The following is a 23,552-nucleotide window of genomic DNA, read 5'->3' as shown; positions in this document are numbered from 1 at the left end:
AGGCGGGTAGCAACTAGGAACAGGGCATTTTCTGTGGTGGCATCATATCTTTCGAATGCCCTCCTTGATGCTTGCCTGTCACCCGTGTTACCTTCTTTTAGGTTCCAAGCTAGAAAACATCTTTTTACCGAAACATTTAATTTTGGTTCAGTGATCTGCTCTGTTTTATGTTGCAGATGTCTCATGTCTCGTTTTTTTGTATTGTGACTTTTAATTGCAGGCCACTTCAAGCAGGACTCTGCAAATGTAGCATGGAAATATTCTAAATAAATAAATACGTTTGTCTTCTAAGATATTCTCTTTGTGCTGAGAAATTACAATTTTTTCTGCATACCTTTGAGCTCTATTAAAAATGAAGCTTGGTGAGAATTTATGTATACATCACTTAATAACACCTTGGGTCAAAATATTAATTTTACATTTGTGTGTGTATGTATCAATTGAAAAACATTAAAAGTATATCGTGTGTTGATTTTTGGGAAAATCTATTCCGAGTATGAGAAAGTTTATATATGTCTGAGGAGTGAATGATTAAAATGTTTCTGAACAGGAAACTCTATTTATGATAATTTGCTATTAGAGATTTTATATTCATATGTTGGTGGGGGAAAGGATGAGGGAAATGCTAATAATTTTGCAAGATGGCACTAGCATAGAATTTAGGCATTTATGAAAATGAAGGAATGCTCAATGGCATTTTGATTCCAAAGGAACAAAATAGATCTGCTTCTGCTTCCATTTTCTACTGGTAAAGCATTTAAGAAACTCTTGTATTAAATTGTTTCCGTAGTCTTTGACCTTTAAAAATGGATGGGATGCATATCAGGTGTTCTGTAATCTAATCAGAAGAACCAGGTTGTTTCCTACTCTTCCACATCAGTCACTAACACTGATCTGGAGAATGAGGTTTGATTCTTTGATTCCCTACTCCTCCACACGAAACCTATTTGGTGACCTTGGGCCAGTCACAGTTCTCTTAGAACACTCTCAGCCCCACCTATCTCACAAAGTGCCTGTTTGCCGGGGAGGGGGGGGGCAATTGAAAGTGGCAGAAACTCCTTATGGTAGAGAAAAACAGGGTATAAAAACAACTCTGCTTTTGTTAATTGGCAGAGGTGTCTCATGCAGGGAAAAATTAATATCCAGCACAAGAACTCAGAAGCAAATTTGCAGCCAGTGTTATTATTATCTTAAAGTTCATGGTAATATGTGCACAGAACACAGTTCACAATCTTGCTGCTTCATTTTGCATCAATTGAAACTTGTGGGTTGTCTTCAAGGTCAGCCTGATATTATAATAGTCTAGACTTGAGGTTAATATAGTGTGGATAAGCATGATTAAGTTGGCTGAATATTTGAAATGGGATAATTTCTGTACTGTGTGAAGTTGGGGAAGGCTTTGCGGGGTGGGGGTAGGGCTGGCATAGCAATTTGCCTGCTTTTACAGCAAAAAAGCTGGATTCAACAGAGCGCTCAGCAATAATGCCACCCTATCTAAAGAGGGGCAACTAAACTCTCTCCAAAACATTAGTCCTTCCAGCATCATCTCTATTTTATCAGGATTTTGTTTCAATATATTCATCTCAATTCTTCTTTTACCATGGTGTCTAGACATTGTCTGAACATGGAGATGTCTGCTTTTGGAAATTTATTAATGTGATGTATAGCTAAGTATCAAACAGCCCGATCTATAGCTGTTGAGCAGGCAGGGACGTGCCATTCCGGCACTGCACCACCCCCTCCAGAGGACTTTCCTGCAGCGTGGGAAGCCCTAAAAGGCAAATATTCCCCATTAAAAAGGCAAAAATTCCCCATAGCAGAAAATAGAGATATGCCCCCAAAATTGGGGCATATCTCTGCCAGCATCTCTGGCAATGTAAGGAGGCAAATTGGGCTCTGGAGGCAGACTAAGATCAGCCATGCCCCTGACCATGGCAGTGCAGCATTTTGTGCAGGTGGGTCTTGGTAACTGAGCCAGCTTCCAGGTTGGGCGCTGTGAGATGCCTGGCCACCTGAGAAGTTGCCCCTCCACCAGCATATTTGCCCATAGTGTTGGCAGAAAGAGCATTTTTGCCAGCCCAGGGGTGCATCGGCGGCAGAGGGGTATTCCCTCCTCCCCCCCAGATTCGGGCGAACAACTGCTATCCTTCGAATATCGAAGAGATTTTAAGAGTATACCTTGATCATATTTGCAAGAGGAATGTAATTCCTTCTCATTTGAGTAAATCCTTCTCATTATTAATCAGAAGAATCCCCCAAAGCCTTATCAGTTTTACAACCCAAGCTAAATGGTTCTAAGTATTTGATCTCTTATATTATCAGCTTATTCCATTTTACCATATGAAACGTATACCTTGATAAACAATTGAAGTCCTGTATTAGCTCAAATACAGCTTGAATAGCTGTTTTAGAATGAGTTAATACCATCTGCATACAGTATGTTTTATTTAGCTGTTCACTGAATAGCTATTTAACAATTTACTGAGTTGATATTTACTGAAAACATCTAGATTTTCCACCCAAATGTCTGAGGTGGGGAGATAGATTTGCCCATTTTTTTCCTATCTTGCTGTGATGACATAGCAGGTTCCAACATGTGTCAAAGGACAACATGCATTAGTTTAGCATAACTTTTGAGCTTCTTGTAACAGTACAATTTTAAAATTTGCTTGGTCCAAAGCACAGGTATTTCCTGGTAAACTATTTTTGGTTTGAATGCTTTTTAGGAGACTGAATGCTGATGGATATTATGGATTTAAAATAATAAGGCTTGCACATCCGGGGGAAACTCTTGTAAGTGTTATCCAAAATTTTGTTTAAACCTACTATTTTTGTGCAAACTGCTTATGAAGCTTCGTTCAGCTGCAAAAACAGCTTCCATGCAGCGTATAAGGAGGTTGTTTGAGGGAGAAAAAATCGGTCAAAAATGCCTTTTGGTCTTACAGAACTAGTTCTTCGGATCACCTTTTGCTGGTAATGAGGAGAAAAAAGTAGATAACCCCTTTTGGGTTTTATTCTCAGGACCTGATCTCCTGTTTCTTTGAATCTTTGTCCATCTCTTTATAATCATATGAGCTAGAATCATGCTGCCTTGTTACTACAGACTGCAATCTGAGGGCATAGCCCAACATATGTTAGTCCCGACTTAAACTTGAGAATCATCTGAACCTCTTTGAATTCTGCCCCGAGTTCCTGAATCTGGAACAAATAACAGGAATACAGGTTTCATTCATCTTTTGGCAGCAATTGGCTAAAAAAAATTGTGTGTACACTTTGTGAATTTTTATTTAATGTTAATTGTTCCAAATTGGTGGTTAACTTTTTTTTTCAGAATTAGGTGTATCTGAACTGGTTTTTTTTTGAGAATTAGATGTATCTGAACTGTATTGAACTTTCACTCTTTTTAAAGTTGTACATTAATACTGGGGGGGAAAATTAACAGGATTGAATGCATTTTTGCTGAATGGTTTTGGGACACAATTCTGATAAAGCGTTGCAACATCTGGTTATCAGCAAACCCTGGAAGTAATACACAGAGAGATTCTAATCTTGCATTTTTTAATATTTTCTGAATTCTTCATAAACACATGAACCTCTTTTGTTCCCTACGAACATTTTGAGTGAAAGGATACAGTCAGCGCTGTCTGTCATTTAACTTGCTTTTTGTCAAGATATTGGAAAACAAGCAATAATATAAAGCCAAATTAAAGTAAGATGTTTTTAAAAGAGTGTAGTAAATTCTGCCTCTATTTCTGAATATTTTGCTCTGCTGAACAATATGTCTAGCCTTCCTCTGTTGCTGCATATGATGTGTTACTTGTCTGGATTTTAGATAACAACGGAAAGAACTGTGCCCTTCAGAAAACAACAGTGTCCTGTTCCTTTCATTTACTTGTCCTAGACGTATTGGAGCGCTTGCTCTATTTCAGAGGGCATCGTGATCTGTTTTCTAAAACCAATTCCTTTGGCAAATGGTTATTTTTCTGCAGTCAACCTACAATAGTAATATTAATGTGCAGCTCCGTGTGTGAATAAGAAAAGTATCTTTTAAAAAATTGCTTCAAGCCGACGAATACAATGTGTGTTCTAAAAACTGAGGCAGAGGGAAGGTTTCCATGTTGAAGTAGATAGCTGAAATAGAGCAAAAATGGGTTCACTGTGCTAAGTAACAGGGTGATTCAGTTTCTCTGAAGTGTTTTGTGAGAAATGTGTTCTGCTGTGAGCCGAAGTAGTAGTAATTAAAAGATCTTTAATGTTTTCAGTTCCCTTATCAAGAGGAGTAATATATCCGGCACAAGAAAACTTTCTCCAGTTTACTCAGTTTTGTTCTAGAACAATCCACAATTGAAAAGGAATAATGAAGAGGACAGTGAGGAAATCCTGCTCCATTCTGCAAAATTTTCCCTCCCTCTTTGAGCTTTTAGGGGCTTGAAACTGCCTATTTCTCCTCTTCCCTTTTCCCTTTACATTGCCCCTCAATAATGTTCAAAATTCTGTTCCTCCTGGGGCATATTCAGCCTTTGCTGGGCTGTTTTTGTAAATTGACAAAGTGAAGGAAAACGAAGATTTTTCTGTGTAAACAGGAGGTCTCCCAATATTGTTAGCAGGTGGCTTAATTTTTGCTGCTTCTTGTTATCATCATTAGGGGAGCAGCAGTTCTACAAAGATACAATAAGGTTGTGCCGGTTTCCAGGATGTCAGTCTAAACTCTTTAATTCAGTTTTCAGGATTTCAGGATTATGCAGTATATTCCCCATATGCTGCTGGGGTTTGGGTTTTCTTGAAAGAACTTGTCTGATATGTTCCAGCCTCAGCAAGGCAGTGATTTCCTTCTGCTTCTACTGAAAATAATGAAGACACACAGCTTTCCGTGAATTACATGGTATAGGATAGTGATGGCAAACCTTTTTGAGATGGAGTGCCCAAATTGCAATCCAAACCCCACTTATTTATCGCAAAGTGCCAACCCAGCAATTTAACCTGAATGCTGAGGTTTTGGTTTAGAAAAAAAACGGTTGGCTCCCTCTTCCTCTGCCCCAACCGCTAGAGCAGGGGGCAACCTGCTCTAGCTTCCAGCAAGTCCCTTGCACACCGCTCTGTGCCTCTCTAGCATCTCTGCCTCCGCTGCCCCCCCCTCGGGCAGCAACCACCCGGAGCACAGGCACCAGGCTCGCCAGTCAAGTCCTCCCATGTCATGCTCAGTGGCCCAGACCAGCCTAGATGTGTGTGTGTGCCCATAGAGAGAGCTCTGAGTGCCACCTCTGGCACATGACAAACTCTGAGTGCCACCCCCCCACATGACAAACTCTGTGTGTGCGTGCCCATAGAGAGAGCTCTGAGTGCCACCTCTGGCACCTGTGCCCTAGGTTCGCCATCGCTGGTATAGGAGGAGTATGCAGTGTTGGCGGGTTGACACTCTTTCCATAGCTTCATTAATACGTATAGTAGGAAACGGTCAAGAACAACTTGTGACGAATGTGAGAATCTGATCCTAGGTGTTAAGGGCTCTAATGTAGTATATATTGTAATATTGTTATGGCTTAGTTATCCTCACCTACGACATAGACATTCAAAGCAAAAGAACCCAGTGTTGTAAAGCTGTAGCCGATGGTTCGACCCAGACACGTACAGAACTTGTATATACACAGATGTCACATTTTTCTTAAGATATAAATGACTGAAAAACCTGAACATGTCTAAACAGAGTTCAGACTACTTGGCAATGAAGCGCTCTCTGTTATCACATTCAGAATTCCACCATTAAATTCTCAGCAGAAGTCGTGAGTGGTTGTAACTTCTTCTAAAGTCTTGTGGCCTGCCTTTCTTTGTGCTATATATTAATCCGAGGGCTCTTACTAATCTCTGAGCCAAGTCCAAAAATGCTTGCAGTTTGTATAAGTTACAAAGGACACCCATGAAAAATCATCATTTCCTCTTGAAAAGACACATATGCAGACCTCCAAATTCTTTTCATCACTTTCTTGAATGTATTGTAAAGAAATAGGCTGTGGTTATGCATGCCTCTGAGTTAAATATGTGTGTGTGTGTGTTTTAAATCAGTCCTTAAATTCTCGGACCTTTTTGAGATTTAATTTAGAGTGCTTCTCTAGAGCAGCTAGAGTGCTGGATTAGGATCCTAGATATTCAGATTCAAAACTCCATTCTACCATTCTTGTTGGACGAACTTGGGCCAATCACAGATTCTCATTGAAACCTACCTCACAGTGGTTTGTAAAGAGAAAATGGAGGAGAGAATTATGTAAGTTTCTTTGGGCTTCCACTGGGGATAAAGGCACGGTAATTACTAATAGTGTAGGGTGAGGAAGCACTTTGTACTTATGAAGAGCAAACCATTTTGGGGCCCTTCCAGTTGGAGAACATTAGAATTGGTGGGAAATTACCAGAATCCTTTGTCTGTTTCCAGAACAATTAGTGTAGTCTGTTCTACAGCCTTCTGTCTGTTTTCTTTAACCGACATAGCATGCAGTTGGACCACAGAAGAACTAGTTGTGATTGGTATGTTGCTGCCAATGTAAAGGAATTTGTTTTGCCATCAAGTCATATCTGACTTATGGCTAGTCCTGGTGGGGTTTTCAAGGTAAGAGACGTTCAGAGGTGGTTTGCCATTGCCTGCTTCTTTGTCACAATCCTGGTGTTCCTTGGAGGTCTCACATCTAAATACTTGCCAGGGCTAACCTTGTTTAACTTCTGAGATCTGACAAGCTCAGTCTAGGATGAGCTATCCAGATCAGGGCTAATGCATAGGATTAGATTAGTCCATTGCTTTCACATCCTGCACGTGAGCTCCCAAAGGCATCTGGTGGGCCACTGCGAGTAGCAGAGTGCTGGACTAGATGGGCTCTGGTCTGATCCAGCAAGCTTTTTCTTAGGTTCTTAGATTTTTTAAATATTATAATTTCAAAATGAATATTTTGTACCTCATTTCTACTGCAGCCACAGAAACTTAAACTGTTTCTGAAGGCTACGGAGGTGGTTGGGAATAGTACTGATGTCATGTGAAGGTGTACAAATGGAAGAATTGTGGTGGGTGAGATCTCTGAAGTGCAAGCTGTTTCTGCTAGCACACTTTTGATTGTCCTGGGCCAGTAACTTGAGCCTATGGTCAAACATCTGCAGGTTAACAAACTGAGGGAGCTAGTGCTGGTTGGGAAGATGAGCATTTGCTTGGTGTTGGTCTACCAGTACTGTTTAACAGATCAAGTTAAGAACTTGGAAGTTCTCTTCAATCCTGCCATGTTGATGGAGAAATAGGTAGGATCGCTGACAGTCCTGGTGAAAAAATGTCCTTACTCATAAGAGGCTTAATGGGATAATATTTATCTCTATACTTTTAAAAGCTTCAGTTGCTCATTTGCACTTCTCCAAGTTTGTTGGCAAACCTAGAAAGAGTGTGGTTCTGCTGCTATGAACATCTTCTTCCAAATGCAGTTTAGTCCATGTAGTGGTCAGCTACTTGGAATCTATCACCTCAGTTCTGCAACAATTGCATAGATTGTCGAAGACTTTCACGGCCGGATTCAACTGGTTCTTGTGGGTTTTCCGGGCTGTTTGGCCGTGGTCTGGTGGATTTTGTTCCTAACGTTTTGCCTGCACCCACGGCCACACAGCCCGGAAAACCCACCAGAACCAATTGCATAGATTATTTATATGCTTTTGGGTCCATTTCAGAGTGTGGGTTATTTTCTTTAAAGTGTTTATGGATTGGGGCTGACATTTACCAAACTGCATCTCCTGGTCCTCTACTTTCTCCCATGCTGCAGTGATGGTGTTCTGCTAGTGACTAGTCTTTTCCTGGTGGTGCCTACTCCTAGGATTATTCCTCTGACAGTAGTTTGGTCACATGTTTCTGCACTAGGTTCATTCCTCTTGAATGGCCTACCCAAAGGGAGGTGAAGTGAATGCCTTCACTCAGTACACTTGAGAAGGTTTATAATGTCCCAAATAGGCCTCTGCGCTCAGCGGAGGCCAATTTGCTGTTAGTCCCCCGCCCCTCATCAAGGCGGCTGGCCTCTACCCGGGCCAGTGCCTTTACAGCCTCTACCCTGGCCCCGTCCTAGTAGAATGCTCTACCATCTGCTGTCCGGGCCCTGCGGGACCTTGGTGAGTTCCGCAGGGCCTGCAAGACCGAGTTCATTCCACCGGGCCTTTGGGAATGCCAGCTGCAGTTTGCCTGCCCCCCTCTGAAGCCCCCGCAATAGCTTGCTATCTCCAGCATTGCCTGGTTACTGATTCCATCTATTTTTTGGGCAATGCTGACCCTCCTGGCCTTTGGTCCGAGCGCCATCAGTATTTGTATTTGGATTGATATATGAACTGCTGCTATAATGTATTTTAGTATTTTTATTGGTATACTATTTTATGATATTTTACATTGTAAATGCTTTTTACGTTTATTGTACACCACCCAGAGCCCTCCAGGGGTTGGGCGGTCTATCAAGTCTAAATAATAATAATAATAATAATAATAATAATAATAATAATAATAATAATAATAATAATAATAATAATGCTGATTTACCTCAGAGTATAAATTTATTTGACTGCATTTGTTGATTTTGTTGCTGTTCTTGTATATTTGCAGCTTTAGTTGCTTACTTAGCCTAAGGAGATAGGTGAGGCAGAAATATTGTAAATTAAAATTATTCCGATGTTCTGTATTTACAGCAGTTGTTCACCATTCCCTATTACCTTCCGTTTTCTTCTCTCAAGACATACTGAGAAGCTATTTGAATCCTAAAGTACACCAAACTACTCTGAATCAAAGCCAATATATGCAATGGATCATTCTTGGCAAAGTTTCTCTAGCTGCACATATTTTGTTTGTTAGTTTAAAACATTTACATCCTGCCTTTATCTCACCTCCAAATGTTATGCCTGAATTATAATCTGAAATGAAAATTGTTCTAATTGACTGACTTCTTAAGTTATTATATATGGGTGAGTTTACCACATGCCCCTGTAGTGTACCATATTGCATGTACTGCTGGTACATCCCTGGTCCCTGAGATGTGCAAAGAGTCTTTGGCTTCAGTCTCCAGCTTGCAGGTTATCTGAGGCTCTGTTGCAACTGCAGGGACCTCTTCTATTCACTGAATTTAAATAACAAGTTGAGGCATTTTCAGAAATGTACTTTATTGTTCCATAGCTGTGTTTACTGTCTGGTGCAAACTAGAATAACAATCAACTGTAGTGATTAAACTAAGAAATAATGTGCCTGAATAAATACAGGTGCAGATCTGTTAAATATGAAGGTGCAGCCTTTTTTCTACATGTGTTTTAATGTTTGAAACGTTCTCTAAAGCACTATAAACTAGAGCAGCAGATCCTTAAGTGTTTGCACCTTATTTGGCTTGATGTGTTGTGGATTTATTTGCCTGTTGAAGCATATAAAACATTTTTTTTGGTATTAGAAGGCAAAGTAATGTATCCCATATGAAGTAAGTTCCCTTTTGCACATTGGAGTGTGAAATAACATTGTGAAAGAATAGTAGATATACCATAGTTAAATTACTGTTCAGATCCGTTTATTGATGTGAGGCTGTTCTGCTGAAAGATCGAGCTACATATTATTTGAGACGATATAAGACCCAGCAGTCTGCTGGAGTATTTTGACTATTTTCTTTAAAAGTATGTCTAACATTGGTCCCTTAATCAAAATTATTTGTGTACTTTTCAGCATTGCTTGTGATCATGTGATGGCAGAACATACGTTGTTGTTGTTGTTGTTGTTGTTGTTGTTGTTGTTGTTGTTGTTGTTGTTGTTGTTATTGTAGATTTCACAGCTGCCAGATCTTTAGCTGGTTGTTGGACTTCATTACAATTCGAGCCTCCCCCAGAAGTCTAGGAAGTTGTAATGTATCGGCATAGTATTCATGCAGATCCCAGCAGACTGCCTTCTGAATCTGACAGATGTTAACTTTGTCAATTCGAAGATGTTTCAAGTGCTGCCCTAGTGTTGTTATTATTGGGTTTTGTATACTGCTCTTTTCCCGGAGGGCTCTGGGCGGTGCACCACATAACTTTACAACATATACAGCTAAAAACCCATTAAATTAAAACACATTGGTTGATATAATAAAACAGCGTCCAGCAATAAAACCCTTATTGAAACCCTCCCAAAGAGGGGGGGAAAGGAAAGGTGGGCCCCTTAGATCAGGGGTAGGGAACCTGCGGCTCTCCAGATGTTCAGGAACTACAATTCCCATCAGCCCCTACCAGCATGGCCAATTGGCCATGCTGACAGAGGCTGATGGGAATTGTAGTTCCTGAACATCTGGAGAGCCGCAGGTTCCCTACCCCTGCCTTAGATGGTAAAGGGACCCCAAGCACAGGAGAATAAAGGGGGCATGTCTTGGGCTGGATTTTTAGTTATGATCTTCAATACAAGAGCCTGTCCACATTGTTCTCATTTGGCTCAAAAGGGAGATAGCCAAACCATGCAGTTGTATTGTTGTGCTTAAGATCATTAAAGAAGTATGTGTCCACTTTGAGAACTACAGGTTTAGTCCAAATTGGGGATTGAAAACTTTCTGCCAAACCTCTCTGAGATACTGAAATAAAATACTTGGGGACAGAACATGCTAAATTTAATAAACCTTACAGTTCACTGGTACAAAAAAATCAGTAGTTATCTTTTTTCTGAATAGCGGTCCCCCCTTTTGGCCCTGTTTGTCAACCTGTTTTCTAAAAAAAAATTAATCTTTCTGTTCTGTTCTCCCCAACAGTGCTTCCGAGCGCTTTGTTGCAAAGGACCTCCGCCGCCACGACCAGAGTATGACTTGGTTTGCATAGGTCTTACTGGATCAGGCAAGACTAGTCTGCTGTCACAGCTCTGCAGTGAAAATAGAGAGAACATTGTGTCTACAACAGGTATGTTCATGCTACTGAAGTCTTTTAAAAAATTTAGCTGTAGTCAAATCTCTGGAAAATTCATCTTCCAGAGCCAAATCAAAAGGTGTGTTTTGAAAAATGCTTATGTTTGGGTGGGCATTGTAAATGTTAATTAGTACTAAGCAAAGGCTATGAAACTTATTGATGGTTACACACTTAGCCATGTAAGCCTCAGTTCAAGAAGAAGAAGAAGAAGAGTTTGGATTTATATCCCCCCCTTTCTCTCCTGCAGGAGACTCAAAGGGGCTTACAATCTCCTTGCCCTTCCCCCCCTCACAACAAATACCCTGTGAGGTAGGTGGGGCTGAGAGAGCTCCAAAAAGCTTTGACTATCCCAGGGTCACCCAGCTGGCATGTGTGGGAGTGTTCAGGCTAATCTGAATTCCCCAGATAAGCCTCCACAGCTCAGGCGGCAGAGCTGGGAACCAAACCCGGTTCCTCCAGATTAGATACATGAGCTCTTAACCTCCTACGCCACTGCTGCTTCTTCTTCTTTTGTTGCGGGGGCAGAATTGTTTCTTGATAAATTGCATTTGAAGCTGATTAGACCAAATCTAACTAGCTGATACCAATGAAGTCCTTTGAGAGACATCTTGTGCTGTAGTATGTTGAATTTTAAGAATAGCCATTATTGAGCACTGCATGTCGTGATGGCAGAAGATAATCTCCACTTTATAGAAGACTCTTTAAGAGGTGTAACTTCTCAAAGATCTATAACCACAATTTGACCTGATATGTCTTGAAGGTATGACAATTCAGTGGCATATATGTTTATTTAATTTCTAGAGATAACTGCCTTAGATAATCCTTACACAGGAGATTTTGTTTGTATCAACTCAATTCTGGTGGATTGAGAGAACTGAAGACCCAGACAGATTTTTCATTTTACCTCCAAGCACTTACAGGCATATTGTGTGAAATTTGTCATCATTCCATTTCTGTAGACAGCTTCATGACCATAATCCATCTTGGTATGTCCAGGGGAAGATGAGGTAAATTAAGGTCTGCTGTGGCAATTGGAAATAATTTCAGAAATAAAGTTTGGATAAATTACAAGGGATGAAGAAATAAGTAAGTACACGAGTTGAAGTGTTCAGGACAGCTATTTTGAAAGGATGTGCCATGGAAGCACATTATCCTTGCTAGTCATCTTATAACTGGTAGTACACTGGCCTCTCATCCCATAGGTCAGCAGTGAGATTGTTCTGACAAAGGTGATGTTGACACATGTAACTAGCGTGGGTCTTGCTAAAGCTACAGTCCATGATCTCTACAAAATGTGGCTCAGAGGAATTATTTAAGGGAGGGTCTACAGTAGCATTTTTGCTTTGATCTGACCCGATGGGTTGGAGCAGTGTTGTTCTGGAAGCTTCTACCGCATTAGGAGAGACACTTGCTTAGAGGACTATAAGACCTAAATTTACCCACCTTTCAGAGGCAATCTTAGCTGATGCTTGGAGTAGTTGTTTCCTTCTTGGATTGACAGCCTGCGCTAGGGGTGTTCAAACAAAGTCAGTATTTGTTTGAGATTGGGCATATTGGACCTGAAATATATTGGTATTCCTGACATTCCATAATACCAAATGCTGGTGTGGTATTTGGATTTGGGGCTTTTCTGGGTTTCTGAATTTCTGGGGTCCATTAATCCCTGTGGGGAAACTTTCTGGGGGCTGGGCTGGGGGTTGTTGTGGCTTGGAATTTGCAGAACAAATCCAAGCTGGGGGGAAGGGTGAATTTTACAACACTAAAAACCCCACAAACTAGACACAAAGCAACTCTGGCAAAGGAAAAAAAGCAATCTTGAAGCTGACAAACAAGCTTGAAACTGACAGAATTAGCCTGGCAAGCCCATAGAAACCCCTGGGAGACACAGAAACAAAGGAAAACTGGGGTGGGGAGAAGAAAGAGAAAAAAGAAAAAGAAAGCACAGTTCCAGTAGCCTGCAAATACTGACTCCTGATAGTTCTGTTAATCCCAAATATTTCTGGGATTTTTCGGGACCGTTTTTTAGATAACGGAAAATTCGTGAATATATTTAGGATGCCGAACATATCTGAATAATACCAACACCATATTTTTGGAATATATTTTTTCTCAGTTTTACCCAAGGGTAAACATCCCTAGCCTTCCCTGCTCTCCTTTGCCTTCTGATTCTGAAAGGCACAGATTTTTAGCATTAAGAACGAAGTGAGTCTGCATTTAAATCTTTCATGTATGCCCAGAATATTTGGAATTTTGAAATACAAACTCTGATATAAGTAACAATAAATCATTCTCGGGCTTGGGATTCTGAATTCTGGATTTAGATATCAGTTTGCACAGTTTCTCAGTTTGCATAGTTTGATTTCATAGTGTGGTATGAATTGAAAGAATGCCAGAGACAAATAAAATTGGAAAGTGGATGTATTTGAAATGAAGATTTTTTTTATTGCTGCTTGCATAACTATGATCTGAAGCAATGATTCTCTTCTTGGATCTTTCTGTTTATGGCGAATGTAAGCCAAGAAGTGTGTATTCTGTGCTCCACCAATAAAAATTCTCTAATTTTGTTAAACTAAATGTTCAACATATGTTTGTATAATTATATGGAACTATTTTGCATCCATCATTTTGTATAAACAAATTTGAGATTGGAAAGAAAGGGACTGGAAGTCAGAGTAGGGATTAATTTTTTGCGCTTTAATCAGATATTTTAAATTTAGAGGATGTTGATGGCTTAAACCAGTGATCCCCATAGGCACCTTGATACACGCTAATTCATTTCCTGGTGTCCTTTTACTTCTCTCCCAGATAAAATGTATAGGCCCCTTCTGCACTTGCAGAATAATCCACTTTCAATCCATTTTCAATGCACTTTGCAGCTGTGAAGAATAACAAATCCAATTGCAAACAATTGTGAAAGTGGATTGAAAGTGCATTATTTTGCATGTTCAGAAGGGGCCTCAGTTTTTCGCCCACCTCATTAGAGCAGGAGAATCCAAAAACAACTGATTTTACTGTAGGATGACACTTGACTTGCAGCTTCCCACTATTTTGTGATTGGCTTCAATATCCTATGAGAGCCATTTCTTCTTGGCTTCAGCCCTCTGCAAATGCCATTTTTTTGTGCTGGAGCCCATTCCTGGTTCTCAAAATTCGAGAAGTTTCCACAGGCTCAGCAAAATTGAGGGCCCTGGATTAAACAGTAGGATAAGGGGGAGTACTAACAGATTTACTGTTTTGTGTAGTGTTTAAACCAAACAAGCTACTAACTATATTTTTTTTAATTTTTGATTTCAGGTTTTAGCATAAAAGCAGTGCCATTCCAGAATGCCATCTTGAATGTAAAAGAGCTTGGAGGTATAACACTATTAATCTGCCTTTCTGACTAGTAGTTTTACAGTCCTTTGTCTTTATTAATCATAATAATATTTAATAGTTCACCAGAAAAACTCTATACTCCAGGCAAGTAATTAGACACAGTCCTTGCTTGTAGGTTTACACTCTAAGGCTGACTTTATACATGTTACATAAAGCTCTCCTGCTTTGGGAATGCATGTCTTAGGTGGTTTTAAATGTGTTTGTATCAAATTTCTGAATCTATGCAGGAAGGCTGATTTACAGTCAGATTTAAACCATCCTTTACTTTATAGTGCATGTATGATTTTTAATATGTGGGAACATGTAAGGCAAATTTTACTAGCTGAGTTGTGGGACCAAAAAAGGGTGGGAAGGGAGTAGGGGGAAGAAACAGGAGAGAAAAAGTAAATTAAGGAGTGTGTTTTTTGGAAGTGGATGCAATGGATGTCTAGAATGACTTGGATTTAGAGAGAAAGATGATACAATAGCAAACAAGCATAGGAAAGATGTGGCTTTTCAGAAAGATTAGTTCCAGTAGAATGAAGAAAGTGACAGAAATACCAAAGCTCGCCAGTTCTCACTGCTATGATTAAAGCAAATAAGTGCTGTTTTAGGAATCAGATGAAGCTATAGAAGGTTTTAGATCTCCTTGCCTCTTTGATTTTTATTGTATTGAATTTTGGATTGTGTGCAGTTTAGTAAAATGGGCTACATTTTTTTCTTACTTGGAATTTTAAGATAAGACTAATTGGCAACTGAGAATAAACAGAAGGGTTTACCAGAGTGTAACAGACTGCAAGACTTACAGCTGTGGAGCAGTTCCCTCTCTGGTGTAATAAAGATGGGCAGTGGAGAGGAAACTTCTGTGTTCAAAACTAGGGCATGAATCCTCTGTTATGCGTTTTACCTAAGACTGTAAGTGATTTCCTCTTTGCAGCCATTCTGCAGGAGGTGGGAGAGCGAGAACAAGGCTCCTTCCATCAGCCTCTTTGGCCATCTGTTCCATGGCCCCTCTTTCTTGGATGCCATCAAGAGCCAACCACATTGAAGAGGGAAAGGCTACATCTGCTGAGCCAGGACTAGTGGAGGCCTCATTTAATTCCAGCTGAATTTGTATTGTCGAAGGCTTTCACTGCCGGACTCAACGGGTTGTTGTGGAATGCAAATGCGAATACGAATGTAAATGGATTGAAAACCCCACCCACAATACAATGCAGTCAACCATACATTTGCATAGCAAGTTCCACCCAAACCACTTACTGATTGGTTCCCCACCCTGGGACATGAACAATATATATCCCACTAGACAGTGTTCTCACTGGACTGTGTGTAACACACTTCTCTCTGTGATACACCTCTGAAGATGCCAGCCACAGATGCAGGCAAAAAGTCAGGAACAAGATCTACCAGACCATGGCCACACAACCCGGAAAGCCCACAACAACCAGTCCAGCTGAATTATCTGTATTCACTGATGAAGGAACATATGACTCTTGAAAATCATTGCTCCGAAAATCTTTTTGGTCTTTAAGGTCTTCTGGACACAGCTACTGGGCTCATCTAACTGTTGTATTGCACACTAGCATGGCTGTCCTCTAAAACTATATGTATTCATTGGAAGCAGCCTTGGAAAAAACACTGAGCAGTGGGTGTTAAAAATACTACAAGACAGCTAAATTTACGTAGCATCTTTCTCGGCTTTCAAGAGTGAATTCTATTTTCATTAGATACAAGTCAGAATGGAGACTGAGTTCTTATGTCCCAATCAGAAGATGGGAGTAGTGTTGTAAAAGAGCAACTCAGGGTGCAGATGTACAATGTTGTACCTGGCGAAGGGAGCATTGACTCTTGAAAGCTTATACCATGAAAATCTTGCTATGGGCTTAAATCTAGCTATACTACTGCAGGGCAACATAGCTACCCTCTGAAACAATCTTCAGTAAGATCAGTCACCCTGTGTGCTCTGTTTGTTACAAGGGATGGGGATCATGGCACTGGGCACTGAATCAGAGCTAGTGCTTAAATGTAAAATATCTGGTACACTACCACCACAACTCAGCCTTCTATCCTTCTGTGTTCATTAAAATAGTATCTAACTTGTGGAGGGTAAAGTGTAGATGACTATAGAGAAGGCAATGGCAAACTATCCCATAAACAATCCGCCTAGTAAACATAGTGATGTGACATCACCCCATGGGTCAGTAGTGACCAAATGCTTGACCAAATGCTCACCTTTACCTTGTGAAGAACAGACTTGACCTAATCTGTGTGACCACTTTGCTGCATCAGCTGAAGTAAATAAAGCGCCTGAATGACGTACTGCTCTAACAAAGGCGTGTGATAAGATTGTGAACTATTGATGATGGTTGCTGTGAAGTATTAGAAGCCAACAGCCTCCCTTGAACAGTATCAGTCTAAGTCACGCACAGGAAACAGAAGAGAAACTCCTTTGAGAAGTCTAGTTGTGTGTACATTCTTGAAATTATTATAAATAAAATAAGAATTATGTTGACCATGCCTTCCAGCAATTGGCAACAATGATCCATTTATACTCTTTAAACTTCCATAAAATCTTCCTGAAAGACATCGTCATACAGCATGGTTTACAAGGAGAGCCAGAGAAAGCAATGGAAATAGGCAAAGAATTTGACTTGCTTGGAGTTGCATAAGCAGGACTTGGTGGTGTACGGCTTTGTGTTGATGAATGTGACATCTTTGAAAGCTGCTGAGAAGGGACAAAGTAGGAACGTCTTTCAGTGGCATGTTGGGAGCCAAAGAAGAGGTGTTACTGGAAGTCTGGGAGCTGGAGTGCTGTTCCTGAGGCTGAGACAGATTTCTGAATAAGAGAAGGCTCAAGAGTCGCCGTCTAATTCTGGTATGTGGCATCACCAGACCAGGCTATAGACTTGGAAGCAAATGTTGAAGATTGTATTGCATAAATTCATTGTCATTATTAAGGCACAAGTATCCATTGCCTGCGCCCAACTTTTTAGAAAATTATTCTATCTGTGGCTTAGTGCATTCATCCTTGAGAAGTAATTGTTAAAGCATCCAGTAGTGAAACACTGCTGATTTTAAGTATTACCTTGTGAAATTGTGAATTAAATGTCCTTGGGTGAAGAAAGAAGCAGTTCTACGGTGTTGCAGTATTTATTTTGTAAGTTCTTCTACTCCTGCCTTGGTGTATTTAAGCCACCTGCATGTCCTTCCGAAACCTGTAATCATCCCTGAAGCTACCCAAGGAGCCTTTACAAGAGGACCTCTTCCTACTTGAAAAATACCAAACTGGTTAGTTTTGTCTCCAGAACTTGCCTGCTCCTGAGCTGAACATTTGCTATGAAGATGATTCAACAGATATGTGAAGTGTTGGAAATTACACTGTAATTTCCCCCAAAACTGAGATACTAATGAATGGAAATCCTGAGAGGGGAAGTCCAAGTAGAAAAGGAGAGGTTGCTGCAATCTTGTGTATCAGCATGATTGATGTTTGAAAGTTAGGACGAATAATGCTGGAAGGCAAAACATGTTTGCTGTGTTAGAAACCAAAACAACTGGAGATTTTAGTTGCTGAAAAATACAAATTATGTAAACTTTCACTCCTAATTATACTTGATAGTGCTCCATTAGCATACATAAGCCCTTTTCTGTTTTGATGCTGCACTGAAGTTACCTGTTTGTAGATACTGTATGTGAGGCTTGCATGCCATGTTGGCTGAGATTCAATGTTGTTCATCTGTTAGTGATCTTTCATATGCATCAGGAGCTCCAAAGCAATCAAATAAATCATCAAAAAGTGTCTTTAGTGAGAGTGTCTTTGTCTGACATAACTGTTATTTATATTATCTTGGGCCGCTATTTAAATGAATAATTTAAATCCTGGAGTATGTCTTGGATGGAAAAGCATGCTATGAAATGTATGGTTTTTCTTGTGTTCCATATTGATTACAAATTATTCATGTTTAAGCAAGGCTCTCATCTTTAAGAATATAAGAAAGAGCCTGCTGGATCAGACCAGAGTCCATCTAGTCCAGCACTCTGCTACTTGCAGTGACCCACCAGATGCCTTTGGGAGCTCACAAGCAGGGTGTGAAAGCAATGGCCTTCCGCTACTGCTGCTCCCGAGCACCTGGTCTGCTAAGGCATTTGCAGTCTCCGATCAAGGAGGATCAAGATCGACTTCTCTTCCATAAATCTGTCCAAACACCTTTTAAAGCTATCCAGGTTAATGGCCATCATCACCTCCTGTGGCAGCATGTTCTAAACACCAATCATGCGTTGCGTGAAGAAATGTTTCCTTTTATTAGTCCTAATTCTTCCCCCCTGGTCCTAGTGTTGTGAAAGAGAAAAATTTCTCTCTGTCAACATTTTCTACCCCATGCATAATTTTATAGACTTCAATCATATCCCCTCCAAACTTAAGAGTCTCAAATGCTGCAGCCTCTCCTCATAGGGAAGGTTCTCCAGTCCCTCAATCATCGTTGCCCTTCTTTGCACCTTTTCTATTTCTTCAATATCCTTTTTGAGATGTGGCGACCAGAACTGAACACAGTACTCCAAGTGCGGTCGCACCACTGCTTTATACAAGGGCATGACAATCTTTGCAGTTTTATTATCAATTCCTTTCCTAATCATCCCCAGCATAGAGTTTGCCTTTTTCACAGCTGCCATGCATTGAGTTGACATTTCCATGGAACTATCAACTAAGACGCCCAAATCCCTTTCCTCGTCTGTGACTGATAGCACTGACCCTTGTAGCGTGTATGTGAAGTTTGGATTTTTTGCCCCATGTGCATCACTTTACATTTTGCTACATTGAACTGCATTTGCCATTTCTTAGCCCACTCACCTAATTTATCAAGGTCCGCTTGCAGCTCTTCGCAATCCTTTGTGGTTCTCACCACCTTACATAATTTGGTATCATCCGCAAACTTGACCACCACGCTACCCACCCCTACTTCAGGTCATTTATGAATAGGTTAAAAAAGCCTTTTGGAAATCCAAGTAGACAATGTCCATTGGTTCCCTCTTGTCCATATGCCTGTTTACACCCTCAAAGAACTCTAGTAAGTTTGTGAGGCAGGACTTGCCTCTGGAGAAGCCATGCTGACTCTTCCTCTGCAGGTTTTGCTTTTCTACATGTTTAATAATTTTATATTTAATGATAGATTCTACTAATTTACCAGGGCAGATGTCAAACTGAGTAGCCTGTAATTTCCTAGGTCCCCCCAGATTCTTTCTTAAAGGTTGGTGTGACATTGGCCATCTTCCAGTCTTCAGGGATGGAGGCTAATTTCAGGGATAAGTTGCATATTAAAGTGAGAAGATCAGCAATTTCATGCTTGAGCTCCTTAAGAACTCTTAGGTGAATGCAATCTGGGCCAGGATATTTGGTAGCATTTAGTTTATCAATGGCTGCCAGAACTTCTTCCTTGTCTACCACTATCTTCGCTAGTTCCTCAGATTCGCCTCCTAAGAAGCTTGGTTCAGGTGCAGGAATTTTCCTCACCTCCTCTTGGGTGAAGACAGATGCAAAGAATTCATTCAGCTTCTCTGCAATTTCCTTTTTGCAAATAGTACACTTTTGCATGAATGCTGAGAACTTTCTATGAAAAAAATTAGTGCTCAGCACTTACTGAATGGTTCTATAAAAGCAACATTTCTTTACTGGTTCAGTCCTGTCAAGCCACTATTTTAGTGACAGAGATTTGAGGAGAGTAGAGCACAAATTGATGGAAAACCAGAAAGGACTTATTGTGTTGATGGATGGCTACTTCTTTTTTACCTAAGCTTTTAAAAAGTTCTGTAGTAATTTTGGTATTTGGATTAGTATAGTCTAGCACAATCCCATCAGATCTTGGAAGCTAAGCTGGTTCTGGTACTTGTAATGGAGACATCCAAGAAAAGCTCTGCAGAGAAAGGCAGTGGCAAACCACCTCTGCTTAATCACTTGCCTTGAAAACCCCACCAGAGGTTGCTATAAGTCAGCTGCGACTTGACAGCACTTTAACACCCAGTGATTTCTATTGCCCCTTTTGTGTGCATTCTTCAGGGGTCAGCCTTCAAAGTAAAATGCCATTCCAGTAAGATACTTCCTATTTTCTTCAGCCACTGCTGTTTACTACAGTCCCTTAATAAATGTATGACTCTTATGACTACAGCAAAACAGGGAAGAGATATGTCTGCTTTGACTCTCTCCCTTGATGGACAAGGAGGAAAATAAGAACACATGATGCAAGAGAAAGTAAATGCCATAGATTCTTTTCCACTTTAAATTAGCTGACGTATTTGTACCGTATATACTCGCGTATAAGTCGACCTGCATATAAGTCGAGGCACCTAATTTTACCATAAAAAACTGGGAAAACTTATTGACTCGCGTATAAGTTGAGGGTGGGAAATGCAGCAGCTGCTGGTAAATTTCAAAAATAAAAATAGATGCCAATAAAATTACATCAATTGAGGCATCAGTAGGTTAAATGTTTTTGAATATTTATTTCAAAGAAAAACAGTAAACTCGCTCTGGAAGTGGAAAAGAGGGTCAACAAGAACAATATGGTATCAACAATAACTTTAAAAGTACAAAAACCTTAGCTCAACCAGCAACCAAGCTAAAACACAAGAGTTAAAATCCTCCAAAACTGGATTCCTCATCATCATCTGTATGTCCAAATGTAACCCAACTTAGATTTTAAGAGGGATGTTATCTGAAATGGAAAATCTACTATTAGCTTCCATTGTAAACAATGGGGGGGTGGGGCATCCCCTTTGGGGGTCAATAACTTTGGATCCCCTGACCCAAACTTCACCAAACCTGGCTGGTATCATAAAGAGACTCTCCTGATGAGACCAGCCAGGTTTGGTGAAGTTTGGTTCAGAGGGTCCAAAGTTATGAACCCTCAAAAGGGTAGCCCCATCTACTAATAGCGCCCATTGAAAACAATGGGGAATGGGGGCACCTCCTTTGGGGGTCCATAACTTTGGATCCCCTGAACCAAACTTTACCAAACTTGGCTGGTATCATCAGGAGTGTCTTCTGAGGGTACCCTGAAATTTTGGTGCCGCTAGCATAAAAACTGCGCCCCCTGCTGGCCGGCAAAGTAAAAACACAAAAAATTTAATGACCCGCATATAAGTCGAGGGGAGCTTTTTCAGCATTAAAAATGTGCTGAAAAATTCGACTTATACATGAGTATATACAGTAATCCAGGAATTGGTGTTGAATAGATTATAGGAAGGGACTGTACAAAAAACTGCACAAAAGACTGGTGAGGATAATGATAAGGTGACGTTTGCCAGGTGGTTGAGATGTACTAACAAGGATCTCTGGCAGAAACAAGAACAGTCAAATGATTTGTGGGGGGGCGGGGGGAGAGGGGCAAGCATGCAGCAGGTTAAAGGTGATACTAAAGGTGTTAAAATGTTTACACTTGTGAGATAGAAAGGCAAGCCCGTGAATAGGAGATGTTAGCTTGGGAGTTTTGGACAGAGATGACAGCAACAAAGAAAGCCAGCAAGTAGAAGCAATTATGGCAGGATAAATTCCTGCAAGAATGTTGGTATTGGGAATGGAGACGGCACAGCAAGTTTTCCGGCACAAAATGTGGAATAGGTACTTCAAAATAAGGGCAATCAAAATTGAAACTGTCATACTCAAACTTTGCATCTATGTCCTAACACCAGCTTTGATCTGTTTTAATATTGCCTTCTTTTTTTTTTAACTTAAGGGGCTGACAATATCAGGAAATACTGGAGCCGTTACTACCAGGGATCCCAAGGAGTAATATTTGTATTAGACAGTGCCTCTTCAGAAGATGACCTAGAAACAGCTAGAAATGAACTGCACTCAGCGCTTCAGCACCCACAGTTATGCACGTTGCCATTTCTAATATTGGCCAATCATCAAGACAAACCAGCAGCTCGTTCAGTACAGGAGGTAATATAACAACACCTTGTTTCTTCCTTTTTGTTGTTGGCGTGCGTGTCTATATTTTGTGCTCTTTTCTCTCTGCATCTTTCTTAAGGGAAGAAAGAGGCTTTATGCTGTCTTTATCAAAAGCTTATTGAGTGTGCCTGTGTGTGATCTAGATTTCTTTTTCAGCTGACACTCTTAGTGCATTTCCTGTTTGTAGAGCAAAAGAAGTCTCTAGACTTCTCCATAAAATTTGTGTTTATACCTTTAAAGAAGAAGGGTTGATTTTATATCCCTCCTTTCTCTCCTGTAGGAGACTCAAAAGGGACTTACAAGCTCCTTTCCCTTCCCCCCTCACAACAAACACCCCGTGAGGTAGGTGGGGCTGAGAGAGCTCAGAAGAACTGTGATTAGCCCAAGGTCACCCAGCTGGCGTGTGTGGGAGTACACAGGCTAATCTGAATTCCCCAGATAAGCCTTCACAGCTCAGGCAGCAGAGCAGGGAATCAAACCCGGTTCCTCCAGAATAGAGTACACCTGCTCTTAACACTATGCCACTGCTGCTCCTGGGTTTAACTTAAGCAAACCAGTTAACTTGTGTGAATTTTCTTCTCTGGTGAAATGAAGCGTAGTCTAAAGAATAGGATCTTTGTGAAGGAGAAAGAATTATTACGTGTTTTTAAAATAAAATTGTAAATCCCCTTTATGTGTTCTTTGATCAGTAATGTGAAGAAGAAGAAGAGTTTGAATTTATATCCCTCCTTTCTCTCCTGTAGGAGACTCAAAGGGGCTCACAATCTCCTTGCTCTTCCCCCCTCACAACAAACACCCTGTGAGGTGGGTGGGACTGAGAGAGCTCCGAAAAGCTGTGACTAGCCCAAGGTCACCCAGCTGGCGTGTGTGGGAGTGTATAGGCTCATCTGAATTCCCCAGATAAGCCTCCACAGCTCAGGCGGCAGAGATGGGAATCTAACCGGGTTCCTCCAGATTAGATACACGAGCTCTTAACCTCCTACACCGCTGCTGCTCCTCTTTGGTGCTTTGTCAGAGTCAATTTGGTAATGTTGGAAATTGTAGCATTCCTTATTACATTGCTATGAAGTCTGGGTTTACAGATACATGGTTGCACAATTTGACTCTTTGCTGAGTCTCATTTTCTGGTGCTTGTGCTTGGATTGCAGCTCCCCATTGGTGCAAGTAACATTTAATTCTAGGAAATGTGCATAATTAAATTTGAATAGACAATGTTAATGTTCTCCCAATGGAGGTTTAATTTGCATTCACATACCACTTTTTTTGTTATATAATAAAAAAGTATATATATATCTGGCTCCTAGTAGGTTATCCATTCAAGGGACTGATGAAGTCTAAGTTTTCAGCAATGCTGCTGGAT

General features: G+C 40.6%; 1 protein-coding gene across 3 annotated transcripts in view; it reads left to right on the top strand.

Annotated features, from left to right (window-relative positions):
• ARL15 (ADP ribosylation factor like GTPase 15) overlaps nucleotides 1–23,552 on the top strand; it is a 175,671-nt gene that overhangs the window by 53,625 nt on the left and 98,494 nt on the right. For 2 of the 3 annotated variants that reach the window (XM_048503767.1, XM_048503766.1), the window contains 3 exons: nucleotides 10,746–10,890; nucleotides 14,191–14,250; nucleotides 21,975–22,183. In XM_048503767.1, coding sequence (XP_048359724.1) covers nucleotides 10,746–10,890; nucleotides 14,191–14,250; nucleotides 21,975–22,183 — 414 coding nt within the window. The remainder of the gene's footprint in view (nucleotides 1–10,745; nucleotides 10,891–14,190; nucleotides 14,251–21,974; nucleotides 22,184–23,552) is intronic. The other variant, XM_048503768.1, reaches the window with a different exon arrangement.

The sequence above is a fragment of the Sphaerodactylus townsendi genome, linkage group LG07 (genome assembly GCF_021028975.2).
Source record: "Sphaerodactylus townsendi isolate TG3544 linkage group LG07, MPM_Stown_v2.3, whole genome shotgun sequence".
Classification (NCBI taxonomy): Eukaryota; Metazoa; Chordata; class Lepidosauria; order Squamata; family Sphaerodactylidae; genus Sphaerodactylus; species Sphaerodactylus townsendi.
Note: the sequence above shows the minus strand (reverse complement) of the source record. Positions and strands in the feature narration are given on the sequence as shown.